The following is a 15,382-nucleotide window of genomic DNA, read 5'->3' as shown; positions in this document are numbered from 1 at the left end:
GCAAAAATACACATAATCTCACACACAGACTCACAGACACCCACACACATCCTCCCACAGTGCCATTTGTGTGTATGTGTACAGTTGCTATAAAAAGAACCAGACTTGAAACCTATTGAGACCCCCCCCCCCCCCCCCCCCCCCCCCCCCACCCACACGAATCAAATGGAAACCCAATAATGGTTGCGTTGTAAACTGAAACTTGCAATGCCAGGAATGATATGTTTGATTTAAATGAACAGTATACCACAGTATATGTACAGGAGTACATGGACTTGTTTTCTATTTTTAGACTGTATATTTTCTGTTATAGAAATTTGGTATGGGGTGAACAACACATGAGGTGCAGTCAAAACCTCTGTATGTTGTGTCATGGAATAAAAGTGTTCCTGGATGTATTCCAGGAGTATCTCCCACAAGGCAGTTTCCATGGAGTTTAAAAAGCATGAACAACAGGTCCTGGAGGACTATGACGAATTAGTCTGCCTCCATAGCTGAGTGTTAATTGTGGATGACTGCAGTGTTGTGGGGACGGGTTCGATTCTTGGCCAGAGTGGAGAATTTTTCGTCTCAGGAATGGGATGTTGTTTTGTCCTTATCATCATTGACTTTCAAGTCACTGAGATGGCGTCAAACAAAGGGACTTGCACTAAGCAGCTGAACAACCCTATGTAGAGTCTCTTGCCAGAAATGCCATACCATCATTTCATTTTTATGCTGAATGAGTTGCGACCACCACATACATTACATGTACGTATGCATGACTGAAAAAAGTGATCTCAGGCTTTCAATTGTGTTCAAGGGTTATACAAGGTGCAGAAAAACAATTTCACCAAAAGTGTAGGGCAGAAAGACAATATCAAATGAATGAACTTGGGAATAGGAACTAGGAGTCACAACTGAATATTTACAGCACTATGCCAGCATGAAACAGCGGTCAGTTTGAATACTTGCTATGACATACTTACGTTAATTAAGTGGTGGCCAGTCTGTATACAATAGCATACTCATTTTTCGTTTAGTTGGACCTTTTTATTACGTATTGAAACATGAACCTGTGATTGTTTTCATTTTTAAAGAAGTACTGTATGGTACATCAGCTAAGTATGATGCACGGGGGGGGGGGGGGGGGGGGGGGGGGGTGATGCTTCAATTTTTTTTCTTTTTCTCGTTGTAATGAATGATTAGTCCAGGCAATTTTGTTCACATGTGCCTTTTCTGTGAACTACGTTTCATTTTGAGCAAAGATATCCATATGTCAAATTTCAATTACATTCCTTCGAAAAGATGCATCTGTGACCCCTATTTCATACACGCAGAGTCCATTTTTGATGCTGTCTTTCACCTCTACTCTTTTGGTTAGATTGTTTTTCTGCACCCTGTACATCGAAAAGGTTTAAACTGAACGTTCTTTAGCTGAAAGCTCGTGAATATGGGGCTGAAACTCCAAGAAGAGTTTATCAGTATCCAATATATTTATATGGATGAATATCGGGCAGTTGGGCAAGTCAGGGAATCAGTGGTATAGTCATTGTTTGAAGAATACTTGAACATTTTTGTCTATGTGCTCCGCATTGTCATGCTAACTATGGCATGTGTAGTAGGCACTGATACATTTCTGATGTGATGACTGCTGTTCAGATATCATCCATCTGTTGCATCCAGTAGTAGCACCTCAAGCCAAAAGAGTTTGTGTTTGTCCATTGTTCTGCTTAAAATATGCATTGGCAGAAATGGAAAGTGTTAAATCATGAGCACCAATTTGATATTTATCAATCTTTGTAGAAACGCTCATCACACAATGGTATTAAAGGATTAAACTTTCTTACCATTTGGAATTGATGTCCATGTTCAACATTAGCATGTGGTGTGACCCCATGAGCATAAATATCCTCTTGTATTCATTGTGCTTGGAAACAAACACTCTCCAAATATCATACCATTCCATATACAGCAAGCACTCAGCCTCTCTTCAACGATTACCTGATCAGTCTTCTTGTTATATCCAATAGCTCCCCATCACACCATAATTTCAGGAGTTGGAGAATTAAGGATCTCGAAAATTGCTACTTCATGTGACCTCCCACTAAGTCATCACAGTGGCATCGATTGGGCGCCGCAGACACAAATGAGACTCACTGCTGAACCTCACAGAGTGCTACTCAGTGCCCTAGTTGAGTGTGGTTCTACCACATGCAAGTGTCTGTTGTTTGTGGTATTGTGTCAGTGGTAAATGAAGCATGCCAACTCCAGATCTTAACCCAGCTTCCAATAATCAATTCCTGACAGTTTATGGCAGAGATCCAACTATTGTGAATTGGTCATATTAATTATGAATTTCCTTCAGTAATTATTACTGTATGAGTGGCATGGCAAAAATTATGATGTTTCAGTTTTGTATTGATTTACAAGTTTAAGTGTATAAAGTACTCAAAAGGATGCACAAGAGAGAATTATTCTTTACAGTTTGAATTCTCAACAATATTTCTTTTTATGTTTTTGTTAAATGGTACTTGCCCTTTTGATTAAACCAAATACCACGTATGGTGTACGATTTCACTCATCGTAATGTATAACCAGGTATGAAGTAGTATATGTTGTGCAGTTGTTCTCTATGCTATTCACACAGTGACTCTTCCTGGCGAGTTCCAGCGCAGGTGTCTTTGTTTTGTTGTGATGACACACTGGGGCCGAGCTCTGTTCAGTGAATAATGTGTGTGTGTGTGTGTGTGTGTGTGTGTGTGTGTGTGTGTGTGTGTGTGTGTGTGTGTGTGTGTGACATACTAGCAAGCTTTTATTGCATTTGTCGTAAACAGATTAACGTAGAAAGCTCTTCTACTGCATACTAAGCATGTATCGAGGAAATATGTTTGAAATATTTTGAAATATACAATGAAGTGATTTCTGGTGCAGCAAAAATGTGTGTGGTGATGGTACTGGGACTAGTGACACTGCTAAGAAACCAAGAATTGTTCAAAAATTAGGGAGGAATACTCCAAAGCATGGCCCTGTTTACTGCACTGCTCTAAAGTGACTCACATGTGTTTTGTAGTTGTTTGAAGAGACTACTGCCGCAAATACGTTGCTAGCAAAATTCATTCAGATACAACAAAGTTGAGGACACAAACAAGAATTTAACAATTTGTACGCAATCCTTGGAAAATGAAAATTTGAAAACAAATGCAGAGTTATTATTTACAGCATTCTTGTTGAGCACAACTTTCCTTTAGTATGCAGTGACCATGTAAGATGTTTGTTCAAGAAAATGGCTCTTGATTCAAAAATAGCCTTCAAGTACGGTTGTGTGAGAACAATAACAGGAGCACTAGTTAAAAGTGTGGCTTCTACTACTGAGGGAAGGGTAATGAAGTTAATGGAGTCCTAGCACTTTGCCCTGGCAACAGATGGCAGTAATGATATGAATGACAAAAAGCTCTACCGAGTAGTTCTGTTGCTTTTTGACACCAAAACTATGCAGATTTCAACTATAATTCTCTTAGTCTGAGAAACCAATGACAATACAGGCAAAAGAAAATTAACTGTTTTGGATAATGAACTGAAGAAGAGGGAGAGTCATTGGGATAACTGTTTAGGTTTCACATGTGATAATGAGAGTACTATGGCTAGTGTTTCCAAAGGTGTAAGTTCCTTTATTTGTAAAGAAAATGTTAATGCTCACCAGCAAGGCTGTGCTTCTCATCGTGTGCACTTAGCTCTCTAAAGGGCTTTAATGGTCTTGTAAACATTAATATTGATCAATTTTTAACTGACATTTGTTATTACTTGCTAAAGAGTTCAGAGAGGCAAAATTATTTGAAGATATGCCAGTGAGTCTTTGGTGAAAAGCCACGCAAAATATTGAAATAAGTTTCTACTAGGTGATTGTCTCTGCTATGGTGCATATTGAGGGTCTTAGAACAGTGGACCCTTTGAAAGTGTTCTTCTGTAAATCATATTCTGAATTCAAAATGTCTGTAGGTTAAATCACAGTTTTTGTAGGTTAAGGCACAGTTTGAAAGTCCATCTACTAAGCTTTATCTTTTGTTTCTCAGCTCTGTTCTTCCAGTTCTCAACTTCTTAAATGTATTCCTCCATCAAGAGAAACCACTTATGAATAAGCTTCCTTCATAATTAAATAATGTTTGCAATGATTTTATTGTTTACTTTGAGAGAGATTCGTCAGTTCCAGATTGTGATAGTAATTTGCCTCATGTGATATTTGGTCTGTTAAGGCACAGAAAAGCGACTGAGTTGGTCATTGGGGGCAAATGTGAGGGCTTACAGTAAGTAAGTTTCTCTAGACAAAACTACACTGAAAAATTTTTATTCCAATGTCAGATTGCTCCATACAAATACGTAAAAGTACATTGTTAGCAAATAACCAGTTAAAGAAAAGTTTATTCAGGATGTTCTATCATCAGGAGAAATAGAATCTTTGGAAACAGAGTGCAGTTGTTAACCAATCTGAAGCATTCTCTATTGAAAAGAATGAGAGAGCTGACAGAATTTGGAATGAGATTTCAAAACTCACTGTTCCATTTAAAAAAATGGTCCTTTAACGTCTCCTTCAGAGATGTAGTGCAGGTCTGAGACTACATCAAACTCTAGCAGTTATTTAAAAAAAGGAAAGAAAAGTGGGGTCTTCTTGTATATCAGTCATTGAATATACTCCATTTGTTTCAGTTGTGTGTTGGTTTTACAGTAATGTTTGATTTAGTGACACATTAAAATATCCTGCCACTCTTCCCCTCCCGCCTGCACTATCTGACTCATTATTCGTTCACTTTCTTAAAAATTGGCATCTCTGTTAATGGTGGCATTTTGGCACTAGCCTCTGCCAAGATTTCAGCTGTTGTCATTCATCTATTTGTCAGACCTAATCAAACAATCCAGTAACCTTTTCATGATGTCTTTAAGGAAGGACCCATGCTTAATCTTCCTGCCACACTGTTATCCTGAGTCCATCTTGTCACCACTTATTCTGTAGTCATTACACTATGCCAATAATTTAAAGTCCAACAGATGGTCATAAGCTGCCCATTCATGTCCACTGGGCATGCTGTGTTGCGATCTTCACCTTAAAAGTTCCATTAACAATAGATACACGCAGCATCTATCATGTACTCACACCATACTTTATCTGTAGGAATTTTTTGTGTAGTGAAAATAAGCTGCGTAAGATTGAAATTTTCATCAGCATATACTACAGATGTGGAAATACTAGAGTATAATTTTTTTGTGTTTGGTCAAGTAGTTCATGGAATAATACTTTCGTTTACATCATTGTAATCACTCTGACAAGTCTTGTATATATTTGTGATGCCAGGAACGTCTTATGTATAGGATGCCATCAGTCTACACTAATTCCTGTGCTACAACATTGAGTCAACAGTGTGGACAAACCCAATGTCTGTTACAGCCATATGGACAAGAGAGCTGTCATCCTATGTTGTCATATTCTGTGGCCAAGTACCTGCATATCACTGCTGTCAATTGGTACAACATTTGATTTGCTGTCATTGTGTCTCTCTCTGATTTTATTCTTGTTTGCCTAATATTCTGTCCTACACGTCGTCTCTATTTGGGTCCATTCAAATATTTGTATTTAAATTCTGTAATAATTATTATGTGCAGATTAACATGCGGATGACGACATAAAAAACACTATTGGACACCAGATGTATAAATATATATCCCTTTGGGACCCAGTGATTTTGTAGGTTGCATAAAATAGTGTTGTCATTATGGAACGAGAACTGAATTGATGTTTGCATATTACTTTTTAAGTAATTTATATTTTTATGCATTTATTTATTTGTTTTGTCTCTAGCTTCATTATATCAATTTGAACTTCTTTGTTTCAACAGGTGTCGGTGAGCTCTGAACTGTACACCTTTATTCATGAGCTGTGGCTTCAGAATGCTCCTATTGGTGAGCTGTATTAAATGTAGTATTGTTATAAAATATTATAGAATGAGGAAGTTCATGTGTAAATATGTTAAAATTGTAACCAAGGGCAATGATGATTTTTGGTAACATACTGCACAAAGTTACTATACTAAGATATTGCTCAGGCATGGTATCAGAACTATAAATGGTACAGAATGTTATTTTTAAACACTTTCTTTCATACTCTATACTGAAGAAAGTTTTAGCTGAGGCAGTCATATTTGCCAGAAACAAATTAGGAAGATAGATTTAAACTTCAGTTTTGGGGAAGCTTCTCCAGATGATTGCTACATGACAGTGTCTGCATCACCTTGGGCAAATGCTTTTGGAGAGCACACGACCTTGCTTTTCAATCTTTTGCTTCTGTCTGCATAGGTGCTTTGTGTAATTTGGTCTAAGGAGAGAGTAGTGCAACATTTGTTGAGCACTTGGAAAAAGATCTTGCTCTGCGGAGTAGTTATCATCATTGATCATGTATTTTACAGAGCTTTAATCACATAGATGGTGAATGAAGTACTCTTAATTTTTGCTTAGATCATAAGTTGAGAGAGAGAGGTAAACTATCTCATCTGAGCTTCTGTCATACTACTTAGTATTTTAGCTCGGAGTTTTTGCCTAGGAAGCAAGCTGTTTGCTTATGAGTTGTAATGAACAACTGAATAACTGCTCTGCATTGAACTGTGAAATGGTAATGTGAACCGAGACACCTGATTATAATAAAAACTGCCGACTGTTGTTATATTCATCACAGATACTTAGATGAGCAAACCCTTAGTCATATCTGACACTTTTTTCCTTGGACTTCAACACTGTTAGCAAACCTCTGTTGAGAAACATTTATTATGTACACTGTAAATTACCATTTAAATACGTCATCCTGTAGGTAATAAACACATACAAAAAACAATCATGTGAGCACTTGGGCACAAATGTGTTTCTGTCTAAACTGTGTTAATATAAGTTTTAATTTTTTGTAAATTTTAAATGTTGCATTGTATACTTTTAGAGAAATGACATATTTTGTAAGATAAGTTTTTAGGACATCTGTTCTTGTAATTTTGGGCTGTGATGTGTGTAAAAACATTTCTTAAGTATTACATTTTTGTTTTTTATGTAGTTTAACTCTTTTTTTTAACATTATACAAAGGATACATTGCTGCTTGCCACAAACCTGAGGCATCAAGCTGCAGACATATTCAGTGAACAGAATGCTAAAATATTTATGCTTTCAGACAAATTTTTTCTTCTGAAGTAGAAAACACACACACATTCACACAAGTACAATTCACAAAAACATGGCCACTGCCTCTGGGCACTGAGGTACCTGAGGCAGTGGCCATGTGTGAGTGTGAGTTGTATTTGTGTGACTGTTAGTTTTCTACTTCAGAAGAAGGATTATGTCTGAGAATGAAAATATTTCAGCATTCTATTTCATTGTGCCTGCCTGCAGCTCAATGCTTCCTGTACATTGTGAGTGGCTATCTATCATTTCCGTCTTGTCATATTCCATCCTGGACCTTCCATTGTTCCACTCTTTTTTCATCATACGTGTATTTTCCAATATACTTCACTTTTTTGGTTGAATTACATGAGTATTAAATAACCTGTTAATTAATAAATGGTACGTTACTTATGGAAGGTAACATTCTGACTGAGGATCTATAACAACAAAGACACAAACAGTTACTGCAAATCATTTACTGTAAATCATTGAAGGTTAATGTAGTTTTGGTGTAAGATATGTTGTAAGGTTTACATAAGATGTATTGATTTGTATTGACTTTGTAAAAATGTTCAGTATATGTACCTTGTAAATTTATGGCAGAATATATAAATGTGATATTTTCTTTATATATTCCCTAGTTAATCTGTCCTTAAATAAAAAAGTTTGTCGTACTTCCCAAGATCAATCCTTCATCACTTCTTGAAGATATGGTGATGTATGTTGATGAGAGTTAAGAAGACAAGAAGATCGTATTGGTAGATAGTGGTCATGGGTGTGTGGACGGACAAACTGGTGCAAAACACTGTGAGAGATGCTGACAACATAAACAGTATTTTCAAGCCAAGTGCAGAGCTCAGTAACGTCACCTTTGATTTAAATTATTTGAGAAAGATCTTGGCTGAGAATGCTCCTTGTACTAATATGAAATTGTGTTTCTTTATGAACGGTATGATACATCCTGGATGAAATGATCCTTGAATTGTATTAATGCAGAACCTGTAAAAGCACTCGGGGAGAGGGCCATTTGCCCAGGTTGTGACTCGTGTTTTGTCTTGGACTTGATCACATCATATGTGACATAGTTTGTACCAGAATGCTTCTACTAAAGGGTCTGATTGCATGGAAAACTGCCAAAAGCTTCTAGCCTAATGCATATCCATGCTGTCACAGTGATTTTCATTGTGTTCCTTGGGTCTGTTTAGGTTAAATTCTTCAGAAAGACTATCTTTCATAAACATATCAGAAACTTCATTAATAAAAATGATGGACTCATAATATCCATACAGGAAGATGAAAGGGCAGGTGGATGTCAGTGTATTTGTTGTGTATAAGACTGTAGAAAATCACTGAAACAGAATAGATACATGTTGATGGTTTGCAGTCTAATATCGTTCTACTGTAGGACTAGTGAGAGGAAAAGAAGTGTTATTATTTGTATCAGGAATTAAATCCCAGGCCTCTCACAGTAATTAAAAATTAGTTGAATGCTGTGCACTACAGTGTGCACAAGCTAATAGCACTGGTAGTTTACTGGACAGAATCAATAAACTTGAATAGAAAGTATCAATGAAAGATTGTTTGTGGGGACTTCAGTGTTGATTTTATGTCATACAGTGATCATCAAGGACAACTAGGCTGTTTGAAGTCTTGCTTTCTTTTATTGCCCATAGTAAAGTTTCGGACAAGGATTGACGTGGTGCAACATCCTTACTTTTTTTGATCCAACTACATTTTATGATTTGGAAGTAGAACTGATAGTGGTTTAGTAAACAAAGATCATCAAATGTTAATAATAAAATATGCTCAACAGCTTGGTGCAGATCATAGAAGAGCCTAAACAGTGGCTTAACCATGCAGTTTGGGGGTTAATTATAGGAAGAATGTTAGGAAGAGATTTGTAAAGCATCTAGTGTAGATGAAACAATTTGTTCTTGCATGAACATAGCCTTTTAGCATATTGAGTGTTGGTTTATCTTGAAAGAAACCAGGTAAAACCAAAACAGAGGAGAACTCCAGGGATTAATATATCTTATGCTTGGAAGGTAGAGTTCTACACAAATTGAAACGACCACCAACATTATTTTAAAAAATGAGAGACAGACGATGTACACAAAAACTAAAACACTCAAAAGAAGAAAGCACAAATCATTTAGATCACATTTCAGTACAAATTATGTTTGTTTTGTTTATACAAAATAGCTATGGCAGAAATTGTCCATCAAATGTAACTTTCTTCTTCAGTGCAGCTACTACATTAAGACTGCATTAATCCACCACTTGATAATTCGACAGTCTGGCATGCATCATAAATTTTCCCATATTTATAGTTTGTTATTGGCAGTACGCCTTCAAGACACATCTGAACCATTCGATGTGGCACTAACAACTGCTTCACTGAGCCAAAATGGAAAGCAGTACAAATAATGAGTCAACAACTGATTGCTCTTATATTGTACAAGTGATAAATCCTGCATCCACTAATGAACTGATTGCATTTTTAGCAGAAGTAGTAGACAAATGGATCGACATGGACAGAAATTTATCTATTGAAGAAGAGCTGACTGACAGCGTGATATTACAAGCTGTTTTCGACACACAGGAGGCACCAGAAACTGAGGGTGAGGAAGAAGAATCTCCTACAAGTCAAATCTCTTGAGCTGAGGCTTCAGAAGGTTTAAACACTTCTGTGAAATTCTCTGAGCGTAACCAACAATACAACACTTCTGAAATTATGAATCTGTAAATCATACAGGATAATTTTTGTGCAAAAAAGAGGTCAATCCAAGAAACAAGTTAATCCTTTTTGCAATGTTCCAGGGTCTCAGCTAAACCAATCCAATATATTCTGTGCTCTAAATGGCATCAGATATCCGCACTATTCCTAAGGATGTTGATTCCAATATTCTTAGTAACATTTTTTTGTTAATTAGCTTGTTCTTGATCGTTTTAGATCACTGGTGCTTATTTTATTTCATAACTGGCTTGTGAAATTTTTTTATGTATATTGAACTTGTATGAAAGTTTGAGCCATAAACTGATTTGATAGAGCAGTACAGTATTTGCCTTTTAATTCAATTTTCATTTTAGAGAAAAGTAATACACTATTTAAATTTTTTTATGCTGTAACCTCTCCTATTGTTTTTAATAAATAATATTTATTTTGTTTTTGTACATTAAAACTCTTAAGTTTTGGTCCTATCCTTTTTTTAAAACCAGGTTTTTAAAAATGGCCTTGATAATCTAGCATATTTAATAATCCAGCAGTGACAGATCCCCTAGCATGCTGGATTATTATAGTCCTAATGCAACAGTCAAATTCGGATGCATTAAATTCAGTTCAGCACATATTGTACACGTGTCAGACAGATACTAGTTACAAAAATACAGTTCCTAAAGAGATTACAAAATTCATTTGGTCTTAAAATCTTGTGTTGACTTGATAGTGATTCAGGGTATAAATTATCCCGATTGATTAAAAATGCTTTAGCAACACCAATGCATATAATGTGATACAAAAACAAACCACCTCTAATCTCAGATTTCATTCTTTCCATTATTTTCAATAATATTTGTTAAAATGGTCTATGATACAATGTTGACTAATTTTTCAAGCATATTTTGTTAACTGCCTCTCAATTTGGCTTTTGTGAAAGACTCTCCAGGAAAAGTTCTTTGTAGCAAACTACAATAATATGACATTAAATGGCAGCCCTCTTACGTGAATGGAAGTCCTACTCTCATAACAGAAAGCAGAGGATTACATTGACAGACTATCATAGGAATAAGACTAAATATAAAATGAATAACATGTTGGGTCCAACAAGATTCAGTACAGGATTTATTCCTGTCCTTAACCTACATACATGATCTTCCAATGACTAAAGGACAGTTCAAAATAATGTTTACTGATGGCACAAGCATTCCAATCAAGGGCCCACTCCCTTCCGAATACTGCCCAGAAGATATTTAAACAAGCATACAACTTATTGGGAGGAAAACTTGTCTTATTCATAAAAATATTGATGTATGATTTTTAAACAATCAAAGAAGGGCCTGCATGTTAAAGGTTCTATGTTAAATGAAAATTTCTTTTGAAAGATTCCTTGGGGTGTAGACGAATAACAACTTAAAATGAAGTCAGCGCATAAAGAAACTAATCAAGAAGGTCAGTTCAGTCTGTTTTCAATCCTTATTGTCTTAAGGAATTTGTCCTGAAGCAATACGTCTGAAGTAAATAAAGTATTTATCCATTGTGAAGTGAGCGGAAATAATATTCTGTAAAGTAGACAACCATACATATTGCAGATGTGTCTTTAAAGACTTTGGAATTTGTATATTCATTTTCTCGTATTCAGATCATGACGTGGGGAATAACTTCCATTAGAGAAAAAATATTTGCTGATGCTTACGGGCAATACTAGGTCTCTCTTTATTATTTAGTGTGTACCTGAGAGGTGGCAGGATATAGGCACTGTGTGGCGTGTACAAGCATTGTGTGTTGTCTGTAATCCAGTCATCTGCACCATATGAAAGGGGGTAGTCCGAGCAAAATTAAGGTTCCTGATTTGCTTCTAAAATATCTTTCTCTATAGAGACACTCATTTGTAAGGTTTTTTAGTAGAAAATCTCATCAATTTATTGGTATAGGTGGCATGCAGATGCAACACATATGGTTAGTAGATCCTGCTTGGTAGGTGAAATCTCGTCATCCCAACAGCAGGGATTTAATGTGGATAGTTTGCATATTCTTACAAGTTCTTATAGTTTCTCCTCCCTTATGACTAGCTTTTTCCAAAACCTACTTTGCGCTAAAATTGATCCATATGCTCTGGTCTTATGGAAGTAGATTTCCCGACAATTTCATACAAATCTCTTGGGAATATGAGTATAATTTCCTCACAATGAAAGCCACAGATTAACTTCTAAACAAGGCTGAGGCTCCTTGTATTATTTTACACACTGTAAGACAGTGCAATTTAACTACAACAATTTACTTCTCCTGTGAGCAACTACACCTCTTTCCACAATGGCTACCAGGACAAGACATAATGAAAGCACGTCTAAAACAATTGACACTTCAGAACACTAGAGAGAGAGTGAAATTTAAAGTCTGTTTTTGGAAGTAAGTTCCTATGGGACCAAACTGCTGAGGTCATCGGTCCCTAGGTTTATACTCTACTTAATCTAACTTTAACTTACACTGATGAGAACACACGCACCACTGCCCGAGGGAGGATTCGTACCTCCGAGGGGGGGACAGCCGAGCGAACTGTGCCAAGACACCTCAGCCCGTGTGGCTTAAAGTCTGTCACGGCTAATGTATTCCCACTTCTTTGCTGTGGAACATGTAACTATAAATTTAGTCCTTCCAGCTAGAGCAAGTGCTAAAAGTGGCAGCCTTCCACGTGATTACGAGTGTTGCAACCCTCATGCATTCCCAAGTGGACACTCTTAAATAAGCCAGGAGTGGTTTCAATTGCATTACATGCTGCCTGATTTCATTCAACAAGAATGACTCAATACTCTAAAAGGATAGTATACACATAAGTTTTGATGTGACTCCATACAGGAAGAAATCGACTGGCATGCTGTCAGGTGGCCGAGGTGCAAGGCCGCCTCTCCCAGTCCAGTTCACAATAAATGTGTCAGTGAGGTGCTGGCACACACAGTGGTGGTTAAAATTTGGTTTGTCCACTATCACATCAAAACCACATTTTCGCTTGTCTATTTATTGGAACATCGTGTAGCAGCTCGAGTAGGTCATTTACTAGAAAGTTGACACACATCTGGCTGTCTAGACGAGCTGAAAGAGTAACAAGTCTAGTATTATGTTTGCGAGCAATACCAGCTCACATATTTACTGAAAACTGTTGTTGGTTATGTGTGGCCAGACTTTCACAGTCGTTTTCTTCTGCCCACATGTAGCTAATGTTGGTATTTACGTAGCCATCTCCCGTAAAATGTGCTTCATCTGTAAACAACAAACATGGTGTAAACTCAGGATTAACAATACATTGCTATATAAATCACTGTGAAAATTGCATACAGGTCTCCAAGTCAGCTGGTCCAAGAGCCTGTACCTCTTACAAATGGAATGAACTTAACTGGTGCCAATGGAGCACTCTTCACATGGAGGTGTTGCCCATATTTCTTGCAATCATTCATGTGCCTGTAAATGGGTTGACTTCAACTCTGTCCATTATTTCCTCTTCAAATTGCAGCATACACAAACCTCTTGTGTTTATGCCCTCATAATCTGTGTAGAAGATCCCATACTCATGCAGTCACTGATGTAGCCTTTGGAACAGTGTGTGATATGGCTATTTATTGGGGAATCATTGATGCAGACATGCTGCTTAGCATTCACAGCCTCTAGCTTCACTGTACAGCAAGTGCAAGTCCGCCAGTTCTGGTGAGGAACAAGCATTCATAGTGGTCTGGTGAATGAGGCACAATGACAATCAAGACATAACTGTTTCACCTTAAAGGCAGAGGCAACAACTGAATTATAGGCAAACACACCTGCACACTGCAGAGTGCCAATGCCCAGCTGTCTCTGAGGATGTAACCAAACCAGAAAATCTGTAAACCAGATGCAGTGTATCCTTTAATAAGTAACATTAATGCTGGCTTTGGTGCTGCAAATGGTATGGTAAATCATCTATAGAAATCAAGAATAATGAACAGCCTAACATGGATCAGTGAGGCTCTCCTTAACAAACATTCTTGTATCCTGAAAAATAACTTTTATTTTCATAACATACTGCTAGTATCTGTTGCCTGCTGAAAAGATATGGCTCAAACCAGTTGCTTACAACTCAGCAGATACTGCATTTGTGTACACTGCCTGAAAAAAAAGTAAAGGACCCAGAAGACATGACTGGATGTCAAATGTAACATTGTATGTGTACACACCATTGGTGGGTATGTAAATGTGTAGGCTTGCAATTCTCAGACAAGTAGAATGGCTACCAGAGTGCATCAATATTGTTAGTGTTTAGTGTTACTAGATGTGGTAGGGTCTATAAGGGCATCAACAGAATCATATGTCGAGTGATCGGTGTAAAGGACACAGAAATGCCACTACTTACATGAACAGTATTATCAGCACCCAACAGTGCTTGAAAGGGGCTCTTTGTGGTCTTCATTTGCCCAGCTGGTTGAATTGTGTAATAACCAGAGTTGTGTGACATTCGGTTGTGACACTGGCTTGATGTTTGGCTGCAAGGGAACTTGAGGACAGGCATACTCATCATCAAGGTTTCGGTTGACCACATATGACCATTGCAAGGGAGGTTCGCCACATTGTGCACCAAACACATCATAACCCCATCCCATCTGCAACTGCCAACCAAGAACAAGTAATGAACTCCCTGCAACACTTTGCGTCTCCCCATGCCATTGGTCAGAGACTAGTAGCAGCCAGATTAGGGAATTATTGACAACCGTAGGCTGCCGTTAACACCAGAACACAAGCAGTTCCATTCAGCCAGACTACAGAGTTACCAACCACTTTAGGCTGCGATTAACATCAGAATACAAGCAGCTGCTTTTGGAGGGGCCCCATTACTGGGAAACATGGACTGCTGATAAGTAGCATTGTGTTGTTTTCAGCAATGAATCATGTTGCTGCACTACCACAGATGATCATCGTCATTGAGTATTCTGGCAACGTGGGGGGAGATCCCATTCATCTAATGTTTTGGAGAGGCACTGTGCTGTCACTTATGATATCATGAGGTGAAGAACCATGAGATTGACTTCAAGTTGTGGCTGGTAATGACTGAAGGAATTCTGATAACACAATGATATGTCTTAGATATCCTGCATCCTCATGTGTTGCATCTCGTGTGATGGTATCATGGTGCCATTTTTCAAGAATACAATGCTTCACCACACACGGAATGTGACTCCTTGGACTGTTTGCATGACACTGAGATATTCCTGCAGTCCAGCAATATCCCCAGATGTGGCCCTCATGTAGCATCTGTGGCACAAGCTTGGATGTCAACTCGTTCTCAGTGCCAATGTACAGGATATCCCAGGACCAGTTACAACACAACGGTTGTGGGGCAACTTGCCTCAGGAGAGGATATAATGGCTTTATGACATCCTTCCCATCTGAATCAGTGCATGAACCCAGGCTGGAGGAGGTGCAACATTATATACGTGGGCTCATACGGCCAAGTTCTGTGTAGTTTACCTTGA

The 15,382-nt window shown here is 37.7% G+C and overlaps 1 protein-coding gene across 5 annotated transcripts in view; it reads left to right on the top strand.

The window, feature by feature from the left end:
* Positions 1–7,800, top strand: part of LOC124782314 (nicotinate phosphoribosyltransferase) — a 127,889-nt gene extending 120,089 nt beyond the window's left edge. For all 5 annotated transcript variants that reach the window (XM_047253929.1, XM_047253928.1, XM_047253932.1 and 2 more), the window contains exon 13: positions 5,868–7,800. In XM_047253929.1, the coding sequence (XP_047109885.1) occupies positions 5,868–5,945 (78 nt within the window). In that variant the 3' untranslated portion in view covers positions 5,946–7,800. The remainder of the gene's footprint in view (positions 1–5,867) is intronic.
* Positions 7,801–15,382: the final 7,582 nt, after the last annotated feature.

Source organism: Schistocerca piceifrons, chromosome 1 (assembly GCF_021461385.2).
Source record: "Schistocerca piceifrons isolate TAMUIC-IGC-003096 chromosome 1, iqSchPice1.1, whole genome shotgun sequence".
Classification (NCBI taxonomy): Eukaryota; Metazoa; Arthropoda; class Insecta; order Orthoptera; family Acrididae; genus Schistocerca; species Schistocerca piceifrons.
The sequence above is the reverse complement of the archived record's forward strand: the minus strand, read 5'-3'. Positions and strand labels throughout refer to the sequence as shown.